General features: G+C 48.3%; 2 protein-coding genes across 2 annotated transcripts; one reads left to right on the forward strand and one right to left on the reverse strand.

The window, feature by feature from the left end:
- LOC132836172 (phospholipase A and acyltransferase 3-like) lies at positions 1–4,681 on the reverse strand (the record flags this gene model as incomplete). The annotated part of the gene is made up of 3 exons (XM_060855500.1): positions 1–156; positions 1,036–1,304; positions 4,570–4,681. Coding segments are annotated over 3 exons (534 nt in total), but the record flags the coding sequence as incomplete, so codon positions are not given.
- A 2,183-nt stretch (positions 4,682–6,864) lies between these two features.
- LOC132836146 (phospholipase A and acyltransferase 3-like) lies at positions 6,865–15,417 on the forward strand. The gene is made up of 4 exons (XM_060855466.1): positions 6,865–7,083; positions 11,476–11,581; positions 14,057–14,325; positions 15,203–15,417. Exons 1-4 carry the CDS (start codon positions 7,033–7,035, stop codon positions 15,359–15,361), a joined length of 585 nt encoding a protein of 194 aa, XP_060711449.1. The 5' UTR covers positions 6,865–7,032; the 3' UTR covers positions 15,362–15,417.
- Positions 15,418–22,749: the final 7,332 nt, after the last annotated feature.

Here is a 22,749-nt window from a genome sequence, read left to right on the forward strand (position 1 = left end):
AAATCAAAAACGTAGAGCTCTAATACCATATCCAATAAGTCCAACAACAGCAGCACCAGCAGCAGGTGAACAAATAACAGCAGCAGCAACAGCAGCACCACCAACAACAGCAGCAGCAGCCACTGCAGGAATACCAAGTACACCAAAATGAAGGACCTGTGGGGTGAGATGACATCAGTGAGAGACAGAAACAGACACAACACTGAAGGGGTTTCCAGTGGCTCAGGGAATCCCAGCTTTATTCCCTCTGGCCAGTCACTGAGGGCATGACTCCAAGTGACCCTTCCCAATCCCCATCTGGTGAACAAGTGCCCTAGACTCCATTCCCATTCTCTGGAATATCCAGGTCCCACCCAGCACAAGGCACCATTCCCCACATCCATATCCATTTGGGATGTTCCATACCAATCCACCCACCAAGGGCCTGGAGTAAAAACATCAGCTGTAACCTTTCACAATATCTTTATCCAAATCCACATCTACACACAGCTGGGAGCAGCTACTTTTCACTGGGGGCCACCGGGACTGTGTTGGCAGGATGACCTAGCCTGGGAGCTGAGGGGTTTAAGGCAGGAACCTTGTGTTCTCCTCAATGTTCTCAGTGACGGCACAGTCTCCTGGCCGAATGATGAAGGGCACTATCTCCTCAATAGGCCCAGGGGTTGCTGGTGTGACTCTCCCAGTCTATCTACTGTTCCCTCCCATTGGTTCTCTCTGTGTCCATTGGAGATGGAGGATTGCCCACAAACTTTAGGGAGCTCTCTCTGACCTCTCAGCTGCTCCACTGGCTTTTTTTCTTCTTCCAGTCCCCGGTTCCAAGCTGCAATCTGGCAAATGAGGAGGCAGGACAAAGGCTGTCCTTCTTAATGGGACCCAGCACAGGAAGATCCCAAATCACAGTTCCCACAGGCCTTAAGAATATTTTCCCCTCCTTGTCTCAGTGTCTCACACACTTGGTGAGGTCTCTGACTGGGACATGAAGGACGAGATAGATCCCCACTTTATAATAACCTGTGGATCATGGAATCCACTCACCTGATATGATACAGATTTTCCGTATCGAAGCTCATTGACAAAGTGTTCACAATTTGCTTTTCTTATATCGTAATTCCTTCTCTTCCCAACCTGAGCTTCAGCATTTTTTAATATCTCCTTAACAGGTAAAGGATTCCATTTGGCATCAGACTCGTTGTTGACTTTGTAGCGATTCGTTCCAGCAACATCAATGAGGCGCTCTTTTTTAACCACACCATAGACCGCTGAGCTGGAGGATTCAAACAGTGGTGCTGAACTAGATGATCCATCTAGTGAATATATGCAAGGAGCAATTAATTGTGAGTGTTAGAATGTTCAGGGCTTTTACAGAAAACGAAATGGAACCTGGTTAGATACATGTGATTAAAAACCCTCTTTCAGATACAAGGGAAATCTCTCTGGCAGCTTAAAGACTAAATGCCTCTGGGAGTATCAGACAGCAATGAAAGGAACAGTGAGAGTTATTCCGTTCAGAGAGCTGAGCTGAGCTTTGCTCACAGAGGATTTAACACAGCTTTTTTTTTTGTAGATATTTTTATTGAAATTTAACATTTTTGCAAATTTACAAAAATAAACAAAACTCTCAAATACAAACATTGATGTACAATTAAATCATATATACAATAGTCATAATTTAACAAAGAAAAGAGAAAGAAAGAAAACAAAAAAAGAAAAAAAAAGAAACGAAAAAAGAAAGAAAAAAAAACTCAACTTTCTACTAATCTAACCTATAACTAACCAGCGTGTATACCTAAGTCTCTTACATGCTCGGAATGTATAAACATCAAATATAATAAAACCCGTATTCGCGCAGGATTCCTCTCCCAAGGGGCCCCGGAGCAGCCCGGTCTGAAATCTTCACTAAATAAAAGCCCTTGTTAGGATAGCCGAAATATCTGCATTTATATAATTCAAAAAGGGCTGCCATATTTTATAAAATAATTCAGTCTTTCGGTGCACCATATTTGTGAGGAAGTCAAGGGGGATATATTCCATAATTAATCTGTGCCAATTTGAAAGTCCAGGGGGGCCCTCAGCCACCCAGTTCACCAAAATATTTTTCCTTGCACAGAAAGAGAGAATAGAAAATAGTCTCTTCCCATGCATATCCAGAGATGAGAGGTTCGAAAAGCCCAAAAGGAGAGATACAGGGTCCACCCTAATTTCCGTTCCTAAAATTTCTGTCAGGGTATTTGCCACTTTAGTCCAGTATCTGCGGATTTTCTGACAAGTCCACAGACAATGTACAAGAGTACCCACCTCTATTTTGCATTTGGGACACATTGGAGATGCTCCTGCCTTAAATTTTGCCAGTCGAGCCGGAGCTATATGGGCCCTATGAAGTATCTTTAGTTGGATAGCCTGAGTTCTGTTACAGATAGCAATTCTTCTAGCATTTTCCCAAATGTCATTCCACATATCCTCAGAGATTTCTAGCCCCAACTCCTGCTCCCATGTTTTAAGCAGGTCATCCATGTCTCCTGAGACTCCATCATGTAGCAAATGGTATATAGTACTAACGGAGGATGCCCCCGCTGGTCGTAAGACATTACGTTCTCTGTCTGATTTATAAAGACTATCTATTAATGTAGTCTTCCTCTGTATATAATCTCGAACTTGGAAGTATCGAAAGAGATCCCCATTAGGTATTCCGAATTTCAGACGCAGCTGCTCAAAGGACATCAGGATCCCATCTTTAAATAGGTCCCCTAAGCATGAGATGCCCCTGGATCTCCAGAGTTTAAAGGTGGCATCTGTAATCCCCGGTTGGAATCCCCATGCGCCTACTATTGGTGCATGGGGGGATGTTTTATGTGAGTTACCCTCATTTTGCCGCATTATATTCCAGGCCTTAATTGTGTTTAATATTATGGGATTTTTACAGTGTTCTGTAATGATTTTCCTCTTATCTGAAAATAAAAGGTTAATAAGTGGGTATTTTACTTGGGAGGCTTCGATATCCAGCCAAATTGATTGTGGATCAGATGAAACCCAATCAGCTATGTAACTTAGTAGGGAGCTTAACTGATATTTCCTAAAGTCTGGGAAGTCCAGTCCTCCCCTTGCCTGTGGAAGCTGTAGCTTCTTCAGCTTAATAAGGGGCCGTCTATGGTTCCAAATAAAGGAGCCCAACCAGCCATATAATTTACGTAGGGCTAGCCTTGGCAGCATCAGCGGGAGCATTCTCATAGGATATAAGAGACGGGGCAGAACATTCATTTTAATTAATGCTATTCTCCCTAGCCAGGAAATCGGAAGGTCTCTCCATCGCTGGAGGTCCTGCCTTATCCTTTCCATTAATTGTACAAAATTAGCCCTATACAGCTGATCAAATACTGGCGTGATAAAAATACCTAAATATAAGAAGCCCTCCATGAACCAACGGAAGGGAAAAGGGGATCCGTCCATTAAGTGGGGTATCATAGCCAGACCACCCATTGGCATTGCTTCCGATTTTGAAAAATTAATTTTATAGCCTGAGAATGCACTAAATGTATTAATAACTTGAATTAGACGAGGCACTGACATTAAAGGATTACTGAGGAATAAGAGAACGTCATCTGCATAGAGGGTAATTTGGTGTTTACCTGTACCAATCCTCGGGGCCATTATATTAGGATCAGTCCGGATGGCTTCTGCTAATGGTTCGATTATCAGTGTAAACAACAATGGTGAGAGAGGACATCCTTGACGGCAGCCCCTACCCACATTGAAGCCATCCAATCTTAACCCATTAGTAATAACGGCTGCTTTGGGGTCATTATACAATGTTGAAACCCATTTGGTAAACACCTGTCCAACGCCAAACCTTTCCAATGTGTAAAATAAATATGACCATTCAACCCTATCGAATGCCTTTTCCGCATCCAATGAAATTACTACTCCTGGTATCTTTCCCTGATGACAGGCTTGGATCATATTCAAGACCCTTCTGATATTATTGGATGATCTGCGGCCCTTAATAAATCCCGTCTGGTCCTCCTTTATAATATATGGCAGTACCCTTTTAACACAGCTTTTAACATCCTTTTCTGGTCCTAGAACTAAACGATGAGGCTGAACTGTACCCATGCTCAATGATTTCCAATGCAGACTGTCTGTGCAAGCATCACCATTGGGTGGTCTGCAATGTTCCCATTGGAGGGAGGGTGTAATTAGACTGAGACACTGTCCTGAGCCCAGATGGTAACCTTTCAATTAGAGCCATAGAGATGTACAGCATGGAAACAGGCCTTTCGGTCCCAGCCGTCCATGCTGACCAGATATCCCAACCCCATCCTGGTGTTTTTTGCCCTCCCTGGCCAACGTATTTGTTGGAATTATCAGTTTAAAACCTTACAGGACACATATTTGTTAATATTTGGGAGTGAGAAGGATTGAGCAAACAGCAGCAGGGAGGACACTCTCCTGCAGCACCTACCACACCAGAGACTGCAGCAGCAACAGCCTCTCCTGAACTCCTCCCCGCCCCCCTCCCCCCCTCAGGAACCTGACAGACTCACAGGAATTGGCTGCAGTGATGGAGAGACTGACCTTGAAAGTTGGGGCTGCGATTGAGGAGATTCGTGCCCAGGTCCAACCTATCACATCCATGCTGCAGAAGCACGAGCAGGAGATGCAGGGCCTCGGGGAGAGGCTGGAGGAGGGGGAGGGTCGAACTAAGGCCTCAGAAGCTGCAATGGAGTCCTCATCCAGTCGGATCCAGGTGCTGGAGCAAGAGGTGTGGGCCTTGTGAAACCATATCGACGACCTCGAAAATCGAGACCAGAGGATAAATCTCGGAATTGTCGGGCTCCCTGAAGGTGAGGAAGGTTAGGGATTTCATCCCGAAGAAGACTACACTTCTCACTAAGCCCTACAAACCCGATACAGGGAGGTTGTTACTACGTTCCACAAGCACCCTTTCAGTTAGTGCCCTCTATCGCCTGCTGGGTGGCAGGGCCTGGCAGGATATGAACCAGTTGTGTGAGGTCTGAGAGTGGAGATCTCTTCTGAAACATGGGAGAATACTTGAAAGATCCCAATCTGTGACAGGACATGTGCTACGCAGTTAAAAGTTCTGCACAGGGCTCATCTGGCACCAGACCATCTGGCCAAGTTTAAAAAAGGGGCATCTCAGTGTGCCCCAAATGTAAAGATTGGAGTGACTGGGCTTGTATACCCTTGAGTTGAGAAGACTGCGAGGGGATCTGATTGAGACATATAAGATTATTAAAGGATTGGACATTCTGGAGGCAGGAAACAGGTTTCCGCTGATGGGTGAGTGCCGAACCAGAGGACACAGCTTAAAAATACGGGGTAGACCATTTAGGACAGAGATGAGGAGAAATTTCTTCACCCAGAGAGTGGTGGCTGTGTGAAATGCTCTGCCCCAGAGGGCAGTGGAGGCCCAGTCTCTGGATTCATTTAAGAAAGAGTTGGATAGAGCTCTCAAGGATAGTGGGATCAAGGGTTACAGAGATAAGGCAGGAACAGGATACTGATTAAGGATGATCAGCCATGATCATATTGAATGGTGGTGCAGGCTCGAAGGGCAGAAAGGCCTACTCCTGCACCTATTGTCTAAAATAAGTGTAGGTACTCTTACCCATTGCTTCTGGACAGGCCACAGGCTCCGTGTTTACTGGAGCACTGTGGTGGGAGAAATAGGGAAGGGATTGAGGACTGAAGTCAGAGTAGACCCAATATCTCTCCTCTTAGGTCCACCGAATTTACCATCTTTAGACGGACATGGGAAGAAACTATTTAATATTCTTACACACTGTGCGGGGAAGAATATTCTGATGAACTGGGTGTCTGAGATCCCACTGGGCTTGCTGGGATGGCAGACATTAATTATGGAACACATTCCCTTGGACTTTTGTACACACATGGTGCACCACACAACAGACCATTTTTATAAGACATGGCAGCACTACTTGAGTTATTTGGATATAGATTTGTCAGTTATCTTAACTAGGGCAGTTTGTTTAACCAGGATGGTTAGATTTGTCAAGCCCTGTTCCCCGGAGGGGGTTTCCCGAGTTAATACGGGTATGTGGGCAGCACGGTGGCACAGTGGTTAGCACTGCTGCCTCACAGCTCCAGAGACCCAGGTTCAATTCCCGCCTCAGGCGACTGACTGTGTGGAGTTTGCACATTCTCCCCGTGTCTGCGTGGGTTTCCTCCGGGTGCTCCGGTTTCCTCCCACAGTCCAAAGATGTGCGGGTCAGGTGAATTGGCCATGCTAAATTGCCCGTAGGTAAGGGGTAAATGTAGGGGTATGGGTGGGTTGCGCTTCGGCGGGTCGGTGTGGACTTGTTGGGCCGAAGGGCCTGTTTCCACACTGTAAGTAATCTAATCTAATGTGTACAGTGGTCCTGTTCCTTTGGTGAGGAGCCTTGCGCTGAGCATGGCTGTTCTCTATTCTGTGTTTATTTTGTTTTTCTTTTTGCTTTCCTTTCTTGTTTTGGTGTTTCTCTGCACAGTGTTAGGGTTTGCTTTGTATTATAGAGGAGGTTAGTAGTTGGTAGATAGTAGTTGGATTGTAATTTGTGGGTTTTTTTCTTTTTATTATAGATATTTGTAATTGTTTTATTCAATAATTTTATATTGCTAATGAATATATTTACAAAATCTAGCTCCATTCAACTCCAGGAGAGTTGTGTGTGAGACTTTCTAACCCCTGCTGTGTAATGGAACTCTTTCTGGAGACAGGTAGGTCCTGTCTGGTAGGAATACACCCAAGAGTATATTACAGGTGAAATTCCCCAGCAATCTTCCCCCCAGTATCTAAATCGAAAGTGAGTCTGCTCTGATTACGGGAATAGGTTGGTTGTTGTTGGGTGTGCGTGGCTAGCAATACAATCTGTCAGTGGTGGGGGGGGGCATGATGAAAATGCAGTGGTTAATCAGGAAATGACTATAATAGCTACGAGATGATCAGGAAACGGCTGCTTGGTTTTACACATTAGCAGAGGTTGCACTAACCTGAAGAAAGCAATCGCAGGTAGCAGCATGTCACGAAGCAGGAGAACGACTTCTGGATATTCCTGTAACAATTTTCAGGTGAGGCCTCTCCTGGAGCACTGTGTCCAGTTCTGGTCATCCTGTGTTAGGAAGGAAATTATTAAAGCTGGAGAGGGTTCGGATTTGCCAGGATGTTGCCAGAATCGGAGGGTTTGAGTTATAAAGAGAGGCTGCGTAGGCTGGGACTTTTTTCACTGGAGTCAAGGAGGTTTAGAGGCGACTTTATACAGGTTTATAAAATACCGAGGGCTATAGATAAGGTGATTGGCGGGACTGTTTTCCCTAGGATGTGGGATTGTAAGAGCTGGGGGCCTATTTTTAAGGTGAAAAGCAAGCTTTAAACAAATACAAGGAGCAGTTTTTAACAGAGTTATTCGTGTGTAGAATGAACCTCCTGAGGAAATGGTGGATGTGGATAGTTACTTGTTTAACAGATAAGTTCATAAATAGGAAATATTTTAGAGAGATATTGTCCAGGAGCAGGCTGGTTGGGCTAGTTTAGTTTGGGATTATGGTTGGCCCAAAGGGTTTGTTTCTCTACTGTCTGACCCGATGCTTGTATAAATGTAATAGGCTATACTAACTGCATTTCACTGAGCAATGAGGTCAGATTCATGAGTAACTTCATAGTGATGGGTGGCTCGAAGGAGCAGACAGCACATTATGAATAAACTTTAGAATCTGTTTAGGGGAGAGAGGGTTGAGTCCTCCATTAATATTTGAAACTATATTACAGGCAGTTAGCAGGTAGGCAGCACGGTTGCTCAGTGGTTGGCACTGCTGCCTCACAGCGCCAGGGACCCAGATTCAATTCCAGCCTCAGACGACCATCACTATGGCATTTGCGTCTCCTCCCCATGTCTACGTGGGTTTCCTCCCATAGTCCAAAGATGTGCAGGTTCGGATGGATTTGTTGTGCTAGTGTCTAGGAATGTACAGCTCGAGTGAATTAACCGTGGTAAATGCAGGGTGACGGGAGGAGGGTAGGGGGCTAGGTCTGGATGAGATCTCTCTAGGGGGTAGGTGCGGACTCGATGGGATGAATGGCCTTTTTCCACACTGCAGGGATGATATGATTCCAAGCAGAGCTGATTAAATTGAAATTATAAATGAGGTTGAGGGAGAAGTCAGTGGAGATGGAGAGCAGACTTTGAAGAGGATTTTCCAGAAATTACAGAATAGAATCATTTCAACAAGAAAGAAAACTCCCAGTGGACAGACCCATCATCTGTGTTTAACTGAAAGAGTTAAAGATAGAATCAAACTTAAAGAAAACACTTAATTGGTGCGGTGAGTGAAATTAGAATATCAGACAACGCCAACTGGAAATATAAAATACAGATCATCGGATTTCCATATTTTAAAAGGGAAGATTTCACAATGGAAGTGTTGGTCTGATAAAAGGTGAGTTTGGGAAGTTTATTATTTGGAAATTAAGAAGATGGCAGATGAAATGAGCAGATATGTTGGATCAGTCTTCACTGCACAGATACAAATAACATCCCATCAGTCATTGTAAATCCAAAAAGACAGGGTGGAACTCAGAGAAAATCACAAACACTAAGCAAGGAACACAGAGTAAATTATTGGAATTATGGGCTGACAAAGACCCTGGATCCTGACGGACCTCTCCCGGGATCTTCAAAGACCCTGGATCCTGACGGACCTCTCCCGGGATCTTCAAAGACCCTGGATCCTGACGGACCTCTCCCGAGATCTTCAAAGACCCTGGATCCTGACGGACCTCTCCCGGGATCTTCAAAGACCCTGGATCCTGACGGACCTCTCCCGGGATCTTCAAAGACCCTGGATCCTGACGGACCTCTCCCGGGATCTTCAAAGACCCTGGATCCTGACGGACCTCTCCCAGGATCTTCAAAGACCCTGGATCCTGACGGACCTCTCCTGAGATCTTCAAAGACCCTGGATCCTGATGGACCTCTCCCGGGATCTTCAAAGACCCTGGATCCTGATGGACCTCTCCTGGGATCTTTAAAGCGAGGGCTTGAATTTTCAAAAAGCATCTTTAGTTTTGGGAAATGTTGCATTTAATTGGACGATAGCAAATGTAATTTCTTGATTCAAAAAGAGGGAGACATAAAGCAGGAGATGACTGGCCAGTTCGTCTAATATCTGTCAGAGGGAAGATTGGAGAAGCTACTGTTAAAGACATTATAACAGAGCACTTTGTATCATAGATCCAGTGAGGAGGTGGGTGGGAGGTCGGGGTGTGGGGATCGAGTGAGGAGGTGGGTGGGAGGTCGGGGTGTGGGGATCGAGTGAGGAGGTGGGTGGGAGGTCGGGGTGTGGGGATCGAGTAAGGAGGTGGGTGGGAGGTCGGGGTGTGGTGTGGGGATCGAGTGAGGAAGTGGGTGGGAGGTCGGGGTGTTCTGTGGGGATCGAGTGAGGAGGTGGGTGGGAGGTCGGGGTGTGGGGATCGAGTGAGGCGGTGGGTGGGAGGTCGGGGTGTGGTGTGGGGATCGAGTGAGGAGGTTGGTGGGAGGTCGGGGTGTGGTGTGGGGACCGAGTGAGGAGGTGGGTGGGAGGTCGGGGTGTGGGGATCGAGTGAGGAGGTGGGTGGGAGGTCGGGGTGTGGTGTGGGGATCGAGTGAGGAGGTGGGTGGGAGGTCGGGGTGTGGGGATCGAGTGAGGAGGTGGGTGGGAGGTCGGGGTGTGGGGATCGAGTGAGGAGGTGGGTGGGAGGGTCGGGGTGTGGTGTGGGGATCGAGTGAGGAGGTGGGTGGGAGGTCGTGGTGTGGGGACCGGGTGAGGAGGTGGGTGGGAGGTCGGGGAATGGTGTGGGGATCGAGTGAGGAGGTGGGTGGGAGGTCGGGGTGTGGTGTGGGGATCGAGTGAGGTGGTGGGTGGGAGGTCGGGGTGTGGTGTGGGGACCGAGTGAGGAGGTGGGTGGGAGGTCGGGGTGTGAGGACCGAGTGAGGAGGTGGGTGGGAGGTCGGGGTGTGGGGACCGAGTGAGGAGGTGGGTGGGAGGTCAGAATGAGGGAAGGAGATCGAGGGAGGAGGTTGAAATGAGACTGAGGGGTCCTGGAATTCAAGGAGCTGTCTCGTGATTCTGTAGAAAGCTGGGGAAATGTGTGGTAAAGAACCCTGAGATTTATCCTTTTACTGAGGAAAAGGTTCAGAGAGAAAGCTCCGACCCGATTGGCCACAAAATTCTGAATCAATGCAGTGGATGGATGGTGCTCCAAAACCTGGGGAGGTTATACTGGAGCTGTGCATCTCGGTCCTCCCCTGAACAGCAATCCAGTCGCTGTGTTTGTAACCCTTTAGCACAGACCTGTAACCCACTGCACTTCCTCCTGTTCCAGTTCACTCCATAATTGATGTCCTCACTTTTTGAAAGACTGAAACACTAACACCAGTTTGGTGAGGTAAATGCATGCTGCTCATTAACAGTTTATAAACAGGGACATGAATGGCTTCAGCTGTTTGAACTCAGGTCACTCAGCTGTTTCCAAAGGAACCTCAATTATCTGGCATTCCATGATCCAAAGTTTGGATTAACCGGTAAGATCCCAAGGTCCCGATGCTTGGCTAAACTGTTTTATCTGGCATTTGATTATTCCAACATTTGTGTCATTTGGATAATCGCGATTTCTCTGTATCTGGAGACATCCACTGGGACCCAGGAAAGACGCTGTAATGCTAGTAATTCCTGACCACAAAGGGGATCAAAGATTATCGTGGATAGGTGGGAGATATGGGAATATGGGGTTGGAGTTATCAATCAGACCAGCGGTGCTCTTACTGAGGGGCAGAGCTTCTGTTTGGCCATTTGGAAATGGCTGTTTCCTGAACTTGTTGTCTCCAGCCTCTCTCTCTCTGTGCTACATTGTCACGGTTTCCTCTGGGCAGTCTGCTCCTGCTATACGTTTCTCTGTTTGTGATGGAAATCTCAGAAATAAACAAACAATCTCCATTGAAACTGTCACATCAATTTGTGAAAGTTTGTTGATGCAAATTTATCTTTCAGAAATATAACGACGAGAGTGCTCTTCTCTGGATTCTCAGTTTCCCAAGTGGGTCCTATTTGGAATACTGCAATCTCATTCAACTGAGAATCTCAGAAACCCAACTAGTCAGAATCAGTCATGGAGCAGATGTTGAGGTGGACCAGTCATAGGAACAGAGTGGCTCCAAGACCAGATCAGAGACTGGGAATCCTGGAGTGAGTAACTCACCTCCTGACTCCCGAAAGCATGTTCGCCATCTACAAGGTACAAGTTGGGAATGTGATCACAGAGCAGGATGGTAGAATCAATGACACAGTGCCTCCTGGTTCGAGGACTGGATGATGATTACATCACTGTTGTTATTCTGTATTCAAATCATTAGAAGCAGGAAACTGTTCAATCACCAGACCCTTACATGGTGGCATTGATTTCTAACATAAAACATGTCTTTGTTCCAGGCATCTGTTGACCCCGAACCTGGAGATTTAATTGAGATATTCAGAGGTGCTTATGCACACTGGGCCATCTATGTTGGGGATGGATATGTCATCCACTTAACTTCAGGTAAAAGTGACGAGATCTTCCCACCTGCTCCTGCCCCACTGAAGTCAGCAGTTTGCTAATTGATGTCTCTTTCTCTGGATTATTGCATGCTGTTCTTCAGCACCAGCCTGAACCTGGCCACTGTCTCCCAAAATGTTTCCCCACTGACTCCTGACCCACTTGGGCAGCTCATTTCCAAGGAGCAGCTCCAACAATGCAGCACTCCTTGTTGGGCTGGACACATACTGCTGGAGAAATCACTCCCAAACACAATCCAGGAACATTTGCCCTTCACTGCCCCTATAACTGCTCTGGGATACAGGCTGTTGGTTGAATATCCCAGCAGATTGTTCTTCAACATGCTTTTCCACCACACTGAGCAATGTCACTGTCCCCTCTGTACTCCATAGCTCTCACCAAATTGACACCATCCTTCAAAGCGGTGAGACATCCTCCTTCTCCAGACCTCCCTGACCCCCACAGTTCCCCTTCCTCCTTTCCTGAACACCTTATACCCAGCGAGACGGAATATCCAGTGTGGCCCTTCCGTTAGCTAGCTCTCCGTCACCATCACAACATCATACTGCCACATTGCTATCGGTGTCTGTAACTCCCTGATCTGATTGACCATACTCCCTGCATTTACAGACATGTAGCTGAACTCAGTTTGGAACTTTCTTCCTTTCTCCCCTTTTTCTGTTCCCTTCCTGTGTTTTTTATCCCAGTGCCAGCTGTATTCCTAAGGATTTTGTCAGCCCTGCTGTTAACCTCCATCTTGCCTCTTGGATCCTAGTCTTCATTACCCTGTGAAATGGCAAAGGAAGACACTCAGTACAAAGGCACCAAGAGCCAGGGACTACACTTAGGGCCAACCAGTAACACCCCCAGCTGGAGGGAGGGGGGGTGGGGGGAGGGGGTTGTGTCCCACTCCGATCCTTTTGAAGACAGTTACATTTGGGCTTCTTCAACAGGAAATGAAGCAAACCCGGAGAAACCATTCCTCTCTTCTGGCTCTGCCCAGGTCTGTCTCTGCTCTCTCCCTGCTCCTTGGAAATGACCAGGACCAAGTGGGTGGGGAAACATTTAGGAGACAGCAATCACTGTATTATCAGGTTCAGAATGGTCCATGCACCAATCCAGAGACAGAAACATCAGTTAGTGGAGAACTGACTTCAATGGGGCAAGAACACAACAAGATTCTGTGGAATGTCAGCATGGTCAGAAACTGAACGGTGGGCCACCCTCAAAGAGCAGATGGCTTGTGATTCTCAGTCAACCCCTGGAGTCACATATAGGCCAGACCAGGTAAAGATGTCAGGTTTTCCTCTCTGAAGGACATTACTAACACAGATGGCCTGCCATTAAACTAGCTTCTTATTCTACCTGCGTGCAATTCTGGTCTCCTTCCTATCAGAAAGATGGTGTGAAACCTGAAAGGGTTCAGAAAAGATTCACAAGGATGTTGGCAGGGTTGGAGGATTTGAGCTACAGGGAGAGGCTGAACAGGCTGGGGCTGTTATTCCTGGAGCGTCGGAGGCTGAGGGGTGACTTTATAGAGGTTTATAAAATCATGAGGGGCATGGATGGGAGAAATAGACAAAGTCTTTTCCCTAGGGTGGGGGAGTCTAGAACTAGAGGGCACAGGTTTAGGGTGAGAGGGGAAAGATATAAAAGAGACCGAAGGGGCAACTTTTTCACACAGAGGGTGGCACGTGTATGGAATGAGCTGCCAGAGGAAGTGGTGTAGGCTGGTACAATTACAACATTTAAGAGGCATCTGGATGGGTATATGAATAGGAAGGGTTTGGAGGGATATGGGCCGGGTGCTGGCAGGTGGGACTAGATTGGGTTGGGATATCTGGGTCAGCATGGACGGGTTGGACCGAAGGGTCTGTTTCCATGCTGTACATCTCTATGACTCTAATTGAAAGGTTACCATCTGCTTTACTGGGATTCATACTGATGTCCACAGACTATTCCCCTGGGCCATTGACATTACCATGACACCACCACATTCCAGAATTCCAAAGTTTGATGGTAAAATGTCTCAGTGTTGGTGGAGGGTGGAGGAAGGGGGACCCCAGGAATCTGGGCTCAGGACAGTTTCTCACTCTAATTACACCCTCCCTCCAATGGGAACATAGCAGACCACCCAATGGTGATGCTTGCACAGTCTGCATTGGAAACCATTGAGCGTGGGTACAGTTCAGCCTCATCGTTTAGTTCTAGCACCAGAAAAGGATGTTAAAAGCTGTGTTAAATCCTCTGTGAGCAAAGCTCAGCTCAGCTCTCTGAACGGAATAACCCTCACTGTTCCTTTCATTGCTGTCTGATACTCCCAGAGGCATTTAGTCTTTAAGCTGCCAGAGAGATTTCCCTTGTATCTGAAAGAGGGTTTTTAATCACATGTATCTAACCAGGTTCCATTTCGTTATCTGTAAAAGCCCTGAACATTCTAACACTCACAATTAATTGCTCCTTGCATATATTCACTAGATGGACCACCTGATTCAGCATCAGTGATTGCATCCTCCAGCTCAGCAGGCTATGGTGTGGTTAAAAAAGAGCGCCTCATTGATGTTGCTGGATGGAATCGCTACAAAGTCAACAACGAGTCTGATGCCAAATGGAATCCTTTACCTGTTAAGGAGATATTAAAAAATGCTGAAGCTCAGGTTGGGAAGAGAAGGAATTACAGTGTAACAACAGCAAATTGTGAACACTTTGTCAATGAGCTTCGGTACGGAAAATCTGTATCATATCAGGTGAGTGGATTCCATGATCCACAGGTTATTATAAAGTGGGGATCTCTCGTCCTTCATCTCCCAGTCAGAGATCTCACCAAGTGTGTGAGACACTGAGACAAGGAGGGGAAAATATTTTTAAGGCCTGTGGGAACTGTGATTTGGGATCTTCCTGTGCTGGGTCCCATTAAGAAGGACAGCCTTTGTCCTGCCTCCTCATTTGCCAGATTGCAGCTTGGAACCGGGGACTGGAAGAAGAAAAAAAGCCAGTGGAGCAGCTGAGAGGTCAGAGAGAGCTCCCTAAAGTTTGTGGACAATCCTCCATCTCCAATGGACACACTGAGAACCAATGGGAGGGAACAGTAGAACGACTGGGAGAGTCACACCAGCAACCCCTGGGCCTATTGAGGAGATAGTGCCCTTCATCATTCGGCCAGGAGACTGTGCCGTCACTGAGAACATTGAGGAGAACACAAGGTTCCTGCCTTAAACCCCTCAGCTCCCAGGCTAGGTCATCCTGCCAACACAGTCCCGGTGGTCCCCAGTGAAAAGTAGCTGCTCCCAGCTGTGTGTAGATGTGGGTTTGGATAAAGATATTGTGAAAGGTTACAGCTGATGTTTTTACTCCAGGCCCTTGGTGGGTGGATTGGTATGGAACATCCCAAATGGATATGGATGTGGGGAATGGTGCCTTGTGCTGGGTGGGACCTGGATATTCCAGAGAATGGGAATGGAGTCTGGGGCACTCGTTCACCAGATGGGGATTGGGAAGGGTCACTTGGAGTCATGCCCTCAGTGACTGGCCAGAGGGAATAAAGCTGGGATTCCCTGAGCCACTGGAAACACCTTCAGTGTTGTGTCTGTTTCTGTCTCTCACTGATGTCATCTCACCCCACAGGTCCATCATTTTGGTGTACTTGGTATTCCTGCAGTGGCTGCTGCTGCTGTTGTTGGTGGTGCTGCTGTTGTTGGTGCTGTTGCTGTTTGTTCACCTGCTGCTGCTGGTGTTGCTGTTGTTGGACTTATTGGATATGGTATTAGAGCTCTACGTTTTTGATTTGCAACATCTTGATCATTTCAAGGGTGATTAATACATCACGACGTGTTGAATAACTGTGTGTATCTGTTCTGTTCCATGTCACAATTTTACACTGGGATGGGGGGTATTCCAGTTTCACCAGACCTGCACCAGGTGGAGTGTTTTCAAAGGGAAACATTTCCTGTCAGAGTCTCTCCATTCACTGTCAGTGTTACACAGAGAAGGACTGAAGGATAAAGTGAGGAACAGGGAAGGGGGATCCTCAGCAATATTTACTCACAATGAAACTACCAGACACTGACAGACAGGGAGGATCAGCAAAGGAATGAAAGAGAAACCGACAGAGTTTCCATCAGACACCAGGAAACATTCCATAGAAAGGAATGCTGACCCACCCCCCAGTTACCCCCCCATCCTCACCCCCCTCAGTGACCCCCCATCCTCACCCCCACTCAGTGACCCCCCCATCCTCACACCCACTCAGTGACCCCCCCATCCTCACCCCCACTCAGTGACCCCCCATCCTCACCCCCCTCAGTGACCCCCCATCCTCACCCCCACTCAGTGACCCCCCATCCTCACCCACCTCAGTGACCCCCCATCCTCACCCCCCTCAGTGACCCCCCATCCTCACCCCCACTCAGTGACCCCCCATCCTCACCCACCTCAGTGACCCCCCATCCTCACCCCCACTCAGTGACCCCCATCCTCACCCCCACTCAGTGACCCCCCCATCCTCACCCCCCTCAGTGACCCCCCATCCTCACTCCCACTCAGTGACCCCCCATCCTCACCCACCTCAGTGACCCCCCATCCTCACCCCCCTCAGTGACCCCCCCATCCTCACCCCCCTCAGTGACCCCCCATCCTCACCCCCCTCAGTGACCCCTCCCCCCTCAGTGACCCCCCATCCTCACCCCCCTCAGTGACCCCTCCCCCCTCAGTGACCCCCCATCCTCACCCCCCTCAGTGACCCCCCCATCCTCAACCCCCTCAGTGACCCCTCCCCCCTCAGTGACCCCCCGTCCTCACCCCCCTCAGTGACCCCTCCCCCCTGTGACCCCCCATCCTCACCCCCCTCAGTGACCCCCCATCCTCACCCGCCTCAGTGACCCCTCCCCCCTCAGTGACCCCCCATCCTCACCCCCCTCAGTGACCCCTCCCCCCTCAGTGACCCCCCATCCTCACCCCCCTCAGTGACCCCCCCATCCTCACCCCCCCCAGTGACCCCCCCATCCTCACCCCCCTCAGTGACCCCCCATCCTCACCCCCCTCAGTGACCCCCCCATCCTCACCCCCCTCAGTGTCCCCATCCTCACCCCCCTCAGTGACCCGTGACCCCCTCAGTGACCCCTCCCCCCCTCCGTGACCCCTGCCCCGTGACCCCTCCCCCCGGCCGTTACCCAGGAGCTTTCTCCGACAATCCCTGACTCCGAGTTTCCCGCGCGAACTCCTCCCGCTCCTTTAACCCGGTCTTCCAATATCCCGGCGACCCCCGCGCCGGCAAACCTCCACAATCCCGGCGACCCTCGCGCTCCCCGCCCCCCTGGGGACCAACCTGCAGCCAGTGTTGAGACAGCCGGAGGACCGGTGTAGCTCCCCCTGGCGGCCGGGAGGAGGAGCGACACCTGCCTTGCTCCTCCAGGATCCAATGGGCATTAACTCATTGCAAACTGCAGGAGGCTGCTGCAGAAACATGTTGATTCCCTCACAGCATCCAACCAAGGACAAATAGTCATTTCATAACCTTTCATTACCTTCCCTTTATTACTGCAAACAACCAATCAGAGGGGGGTTAGACAGCATCCATGGAGAGAGAGAGACAGCTAATGGTTAGGGTGATCTAACTGAGCCAGTCTTGGGGGTGAGGGGCTGAATAGCCTATTCCTGCTTCTGGATCATGCTCCTTTGTATGGCAGGGTTTCCCACAGTGGGGAGGGGGTGGGGGTGGGGGTTAGCACCCTGAGTGGGGGCACCAGCACTCGGTGGATCCAATGGGCCCCCTCTGCTCCTGCGTCTACACAAGCCAAAACAAAACTTGCTGGAGAAGCTCAGAGGGTGTGGCACCATGTGTGAGGAGGGGTCAGAGTTAACATTTCAGGTCCATTGACCCCTCCTCACAGCTGCTGCTACGTCTTGTGGCCCCTTAATCCCTCCACCTTCGTCACACAAACAACAGATTATATCTGGGTGTAAAGTAAAGAACTGTGGGTGCTCCCTACAAGACCATCAGACATAGAAGGAGGAATTAGGCCACTCAGCCCATCCAGTCTGCTCCACCTTTCAATCATAGCTGACAAGTTTCTCAACCCCATTCTCCTGCTTTCTCCCTGTAACCCTTGACCCCCTTAATACTCAAAAACATATCTCTGCCTTAAGTATACTGAATGACCCGGCCTCCACAGCCTTCTGTGGCAATGAATTCCACACATTCACCAATCTCTGGCTGGAGGAGTTTCTCCTGATCTCCGTTTTAAACCAGAAACAAATACAGAAGTTGTTGGAGGAACCCAGCAGGTCTGGCAGCAGCTGTATGAAGAGAGCAGAGTGAACGTTTTGAGGCTGGTAATTCTCCAGCAGGGGAGGGGGCGAAATGGGTCTGGGTGAGGGAATGGAGAAGAGAGTCTGACAACAGCAGTTGAGGGAGCTGCAGTGTGTGAGTATGTAGTGAGGGAGAGAGCTTCTAGAAATGGAGCTGAGTCCTGAAGGTGTGTTTCCACGGAGATCCCACGGCAGACTGACCACATTGTGCTGGGTGAATAGCTTTCTCTGTCCAGCAATGTGAGGGGAAGGGATTGTTTCTGTTTACTGAGGCAGTGTGTGTCTGGGTGTGCGCGCGTGGGGGTGTGTACATGTGCGGGGGGTGTGTGTGTGCGTGGTGTGTCTGTGCGCATGGATGTGTGTGTGCACGGGCGCGCGCAGGGTGTGTGTGCGCGTAGGTATGTGTGCGCATGGGGGTGTGCGCACGTGGGTATGTGTGCATGTGGGAGTGTGTGCGCGGGGTTATGTGTGCACATGGGGGGGTACGCGAGGTTATGTGTGCACATGGGGGTGTGCGCGCGTGTGTATGTGTGCACATGGGGAGGTGTGCACCTGGGTATCTGTGCACATGAGGGTGTGTGCACGTGAATCACTGTAGTCCATGTGCTGTGGGTAGACCCACAATGCCCCTTAGGAAGGGAGTCCCAGGATTGTGACCCAGCCACACTGAAGGGAAACAATGTGTGTAAGTGTACATGTCCATGTGTGTGTGTGTTATGAATTCAGTTACAAATCACACAACACCAGGTTATAGTCCACAGGTTTATTTGGAAGCAGTAGCTTTCAGAGCGTTGTTCCTGCGTCAGGTAGCCAGTGGGGCAGGATCATTGGGCATAGAACTGATGGTAAAACATCAAAATGTCACACAACTGATAACTGATCACGGACAACTCACAGACCAGTCGAACTGGGAACATTCCTCGTCACAATGGATGTTTCCGCACTCTACACCAGCGTGCCCCACAATGGTGGCTTCGTGGCAACAGCCTCAGTACTCAACACCAACAACTGCCAATTTTTCAGCACCGTCCTTCAGCTCATCTACCTCAGCCTCAACCACAACATCTTCCCCTTTGACAACCAATTCTTCAGACACATGCAACAGCCCTGGGGACCGAAGCTGCACCCCAAAATGCCACCGTTTTCATGGACAGGTACAAACAAGACTCCTTTGTTGCACAGGATCTGCAGCCAATGCTGTACACCAGATACACTGATGGCATTGTCTTCCTCTGAGCCCATGGGGAGGAGTCAATGAAACAACTGCACAGTGCCATCATCCAGTTTGGTCCCACCATCAGATTTACGATGGACTGCTCTTTAGTATCTGTCTCCCTTCTTGGACACATGCATCTCCATCAAGGATGGGCACCTCAGTGTCTCACTCTACTGCTGTCCCACAGATTACCTCACCATGCTACACTCCTCTTGCTTCCACCTAAAACATATTAAAGCAGCCATCCCCTCCAGACAAACCCTGTGCAACCACAGGATCAGTTCAGAGGAGGAGGAACACAAAGGACACCCTGCTGATAAGAGCAGGGTATGATGCTCAACTCACTGATCATCAGTTCCCACGTGCTACAGCAAGAAACCTCCTCAAAAGACAGACACGAGATGCAAATGCTAGAGGACCCTTCGTTGTCCAGTACTTCCTGGGAGCAGAGAAACTAGGCCATGTTCTTCACTGCCTGCAACACATGATTAATGAGGATGAGCACCTCACCAAGACCTTCCCTACACTTCCACTTCTTGCCTTTAAACAACCGTCAAATCTTAAACAGATCGTTGTTTGCAGCAAACTGCCCCTCCTCTAGGAGAACACCATACAACCCTGTCACAACAGATGCTGCAGGACATGTCAGTGTGTTGACGTGGATACCACCATTACACGTGGGGACATCACCCACCATGTGACCTGGCCAACATTGTCTAGCTCATCTGCTGCAGGCAAGGATGCCCAGAGGTATGTACATTGGCTAGTCCAAGCAGATGCTCCAGCAGAAAATGAATGGAGATCATACAACAATCAAGAGACGGGGGTGTTCCCTCCCAGTCAGGGAGCACTGGGAGGGCAACATGGTGGCTCAGTGGTTAGCACTGCTGCCTCACAGTGCCAGGGTCGCAGGTTCGATTCCAGCCTCAGGCGACTGTGTGTGTGGAGTTTGCACATTTTCTGTGTGGGTTCCTCTGGGTATTGTAGTTTCCTCCCACAGTCCAAAGATGTGGATGTAGGTTTGCTCATTGAGCTGGAAGGTTCATTCCAAAATACCTTACAAGAACTGTAACAAACACTACATTGGACACACCAGTGGAAAACTAGCCACCAGGATACATGAACACTAACTAGCCACAAAAAGACATGACCCTCTCTCACTAGTATCCTCACATACGGATGAGGATGTCCACCACTTCGACTTGGACAACACATCCATCCTAGGACAAGCCAAACAGACACATGCACGAGAATTCCTAGAAGCATGGCATTCCAACTGGAATTCTATCAACAAACATCTTGACTTGGATCCATTTACCACCCTTTGAGAAAAAGAACAGGAAATGACATCACCACAGGAAATGACACACCAACCCAAGGAAACCCAAACATAGAAATAGAAAGTGGGTTACACCACCAGTGCCTCATCCAGAGGCTCACTGAAGATGTTACTGAGTAAGGTGATGAAACATCTGAACATGAACCTTCCAGCTCAGTGAGCAAACCTATATCCAGAACCACAACCTGAGCTACAAATCTTCGCAAAACTTGCTAGTCCAAAAATGTGCAGCTTAGGTGAGTTGGCCATGCTAAATTGCCCATAGTGTTCAGCGATGTGTGGGTTAGGTGCATTAGTCTGGGGTAAATTTAGAGTAATAGGGGAATGGGTCTGGGTGGGATACTCATTGGAGGGTCGGTGTGGACTTGTTGGGCCAAAGGGCCAGTTTCCACACTGTAGCGGTCAGGGACATTCGGCCTTGGATCTTCGGGTGACCATCCTCCAAGGTGGACTTTGGGATATGCAACAACGCCAAGTGGCTGAGCAGAGGCTGATAACCAAGTTCAGTTCCCATGGGGATGGCCTCAACTGGGACATTGGTTTCACGTCACACACCAGGCAACCCCACTACATTATACAGTCTCTCAAACACATGCACACACACACACACTCTTCAACACTTACACAGACCTTCTCTCATACACATACACTCTCTCATACACACACACGCACCCTCTCACAGCCATATATTCTGTCACACTCAAGCACACGCACATACATGCATTCTCACACCCTCTCCCACATAGGCTTTCCCTCTCTCTCACACACACCACTCTCTCACACACACACTACATATACAGTATAAGTCTACAGATGAATTTTCATTTGCAGATTTTTATTTGCAAATACACTCTATTTTGTTCAAAAAGCACACAATCTGTAGGCAGTCAGTCCATGTGACATTTTATAAATTCCTTCTTTGGAAACAGAACCAGTCTGACTCAAGGTTGGGATACTAACCTCACACCTTTAATGCCGCGTCTGAGCTGTTCACTTTTTATAAAACCTTAAGTTATCTCAGGGCTGTGACATGAAAAGAACTTCTGGGATTTACATATTAATCCATTGACCCCCTTTCTAAATGATTAAAGACTTCCCAGCATTCTCGGTTTGTCCAATACATCGTGTCAGTTGTACGACACTTTGATCTTTGACTATAAAGTTTGTTTCTATGATCCTGCCCCACTGCCTACCTGATGAAGGAGCAGTGCTCTGAAAGCTAGTGCTTCCAAATACACCTGCTGTTGGCTGATCCCTAACTCTGCCCAGCCCAGGCTGATCCCAGCTCTGCCCCATGATGTTATGGGTGAGTGTGTTTCCATGTCTATGTGTATGTCTGCAGCTGGGGCTCACCCACAGAGACATTCATCCAACAGAATTTGGAAAAGAACCAGCTTCTCCACCAACAACTCTTCCTGATTCAATCTCCCCTGAACCTTCCCTGCTCTGAGGGGAAGTATGTCAATCTTTTAGGCCGAGCTCCCTGATTGGACCAGATTAACAGCCCCAATCAGGGAACTCAGATTCTATGAGGGCCACCTGGCTGAACCTGTTACTGTCATTACATTATCCCACGTACAGACCTCTGACTTCACCTCTCTGCTCTTTGTTCCTGTTTATCTTTTGCCCCATTAGTTTCCCAAGCACCTCTTTCCTCAGGTAAATGTTATTACATTTATTTCCTCTCAATGTCTTGCCCCTTAATTGTTCAGTATATTTGGAATGCTGTTAGTACTTTTTCCTGTAAAGACTGAGGTAAAGTCTTTAGTTAACCCCTCTGCCAATTTCTGCTTGCCCATTATTATTATTTCCCCACCCTCGTTCTCGATTGGATTTCGGTTTACTTTGGCCTATCTCTTCCTCTTCACATATTTTGAAGAAGCTCTTGTCATCAGTTTTGATATTGCTCGCTGGTTTACCCTTAAACTTGAGTTCTCCTTTTCTGGCCATCCTTTGTTGGTTTTTAAAACTTTCTCAGGTCTCTAGTTTACCACTAATCATTTCCACATCTTGTGTCTTTTATTTCAACTTGATGCTCAAATTAACGTCCTTGGCTAACTATGACTTGGAGGTGCCAGTGTTGGACAGGGGTGGACTAAGTTAAACATCACACAACACCAGGTCATAGTTCAACAGGTTTTTATTTGGAAGCACTAGCTTTCGGAGCGCTGCTCCCTCATGAGGTGGTTGTGTGATTTTTAACTTTGGATAACTATGGACAGTTTATCCCTTCTTAGAAACCTCCTTTCCCACAAGAATATGTCTTCAGTGTGAGTCATGAACTATTTCTTAAAATGTCTGCTAACATTC

Source organism: Hemiscyllium ocellatum, chromosome 46, assembly GCF_020745735.1.
Source record: "Hemiscyllium ocellatum isolate sHemOce1 chromosome 46, sHemOce1.pat.X.cur, whole genome shotgun sequence".
Classification (NCBI taxonomy): Eukaryota; Metazoa; Chordata; class Chondrichthyes; order Orectolobiformes; family Hemiscylliidae; genus Hemiscyllium; species Hemiscyllium ocellatum.

What these genes read in the sequence shown, in the direction of transcription:
- LOC132836146 (XM_060855466.1), top strand. Translation starts at nt 7,033, where the DNA reads ATGTCACGAAGCAGGAGAACGACTTCTGGATATTCCTGTAACAATTTT. An exon ending in ATTCCTGTAACAATTTTCAG is followed by an intron (nt 7,084 to 11,475) that starts GTGAGGCCTCTC and finishes TCTTTGTTCCAG; the next exon opens with GCATCTGTTGACCCCGAACC. An exon ending in GAAAATCTGTATCATATCAG is followed by an intron (nt 14,326 to 15,202) that starts GTGAGTGGATTC and finishes CTCACCCCACAG; the next exon opens with GTCCATCATTTTGGTGTACT.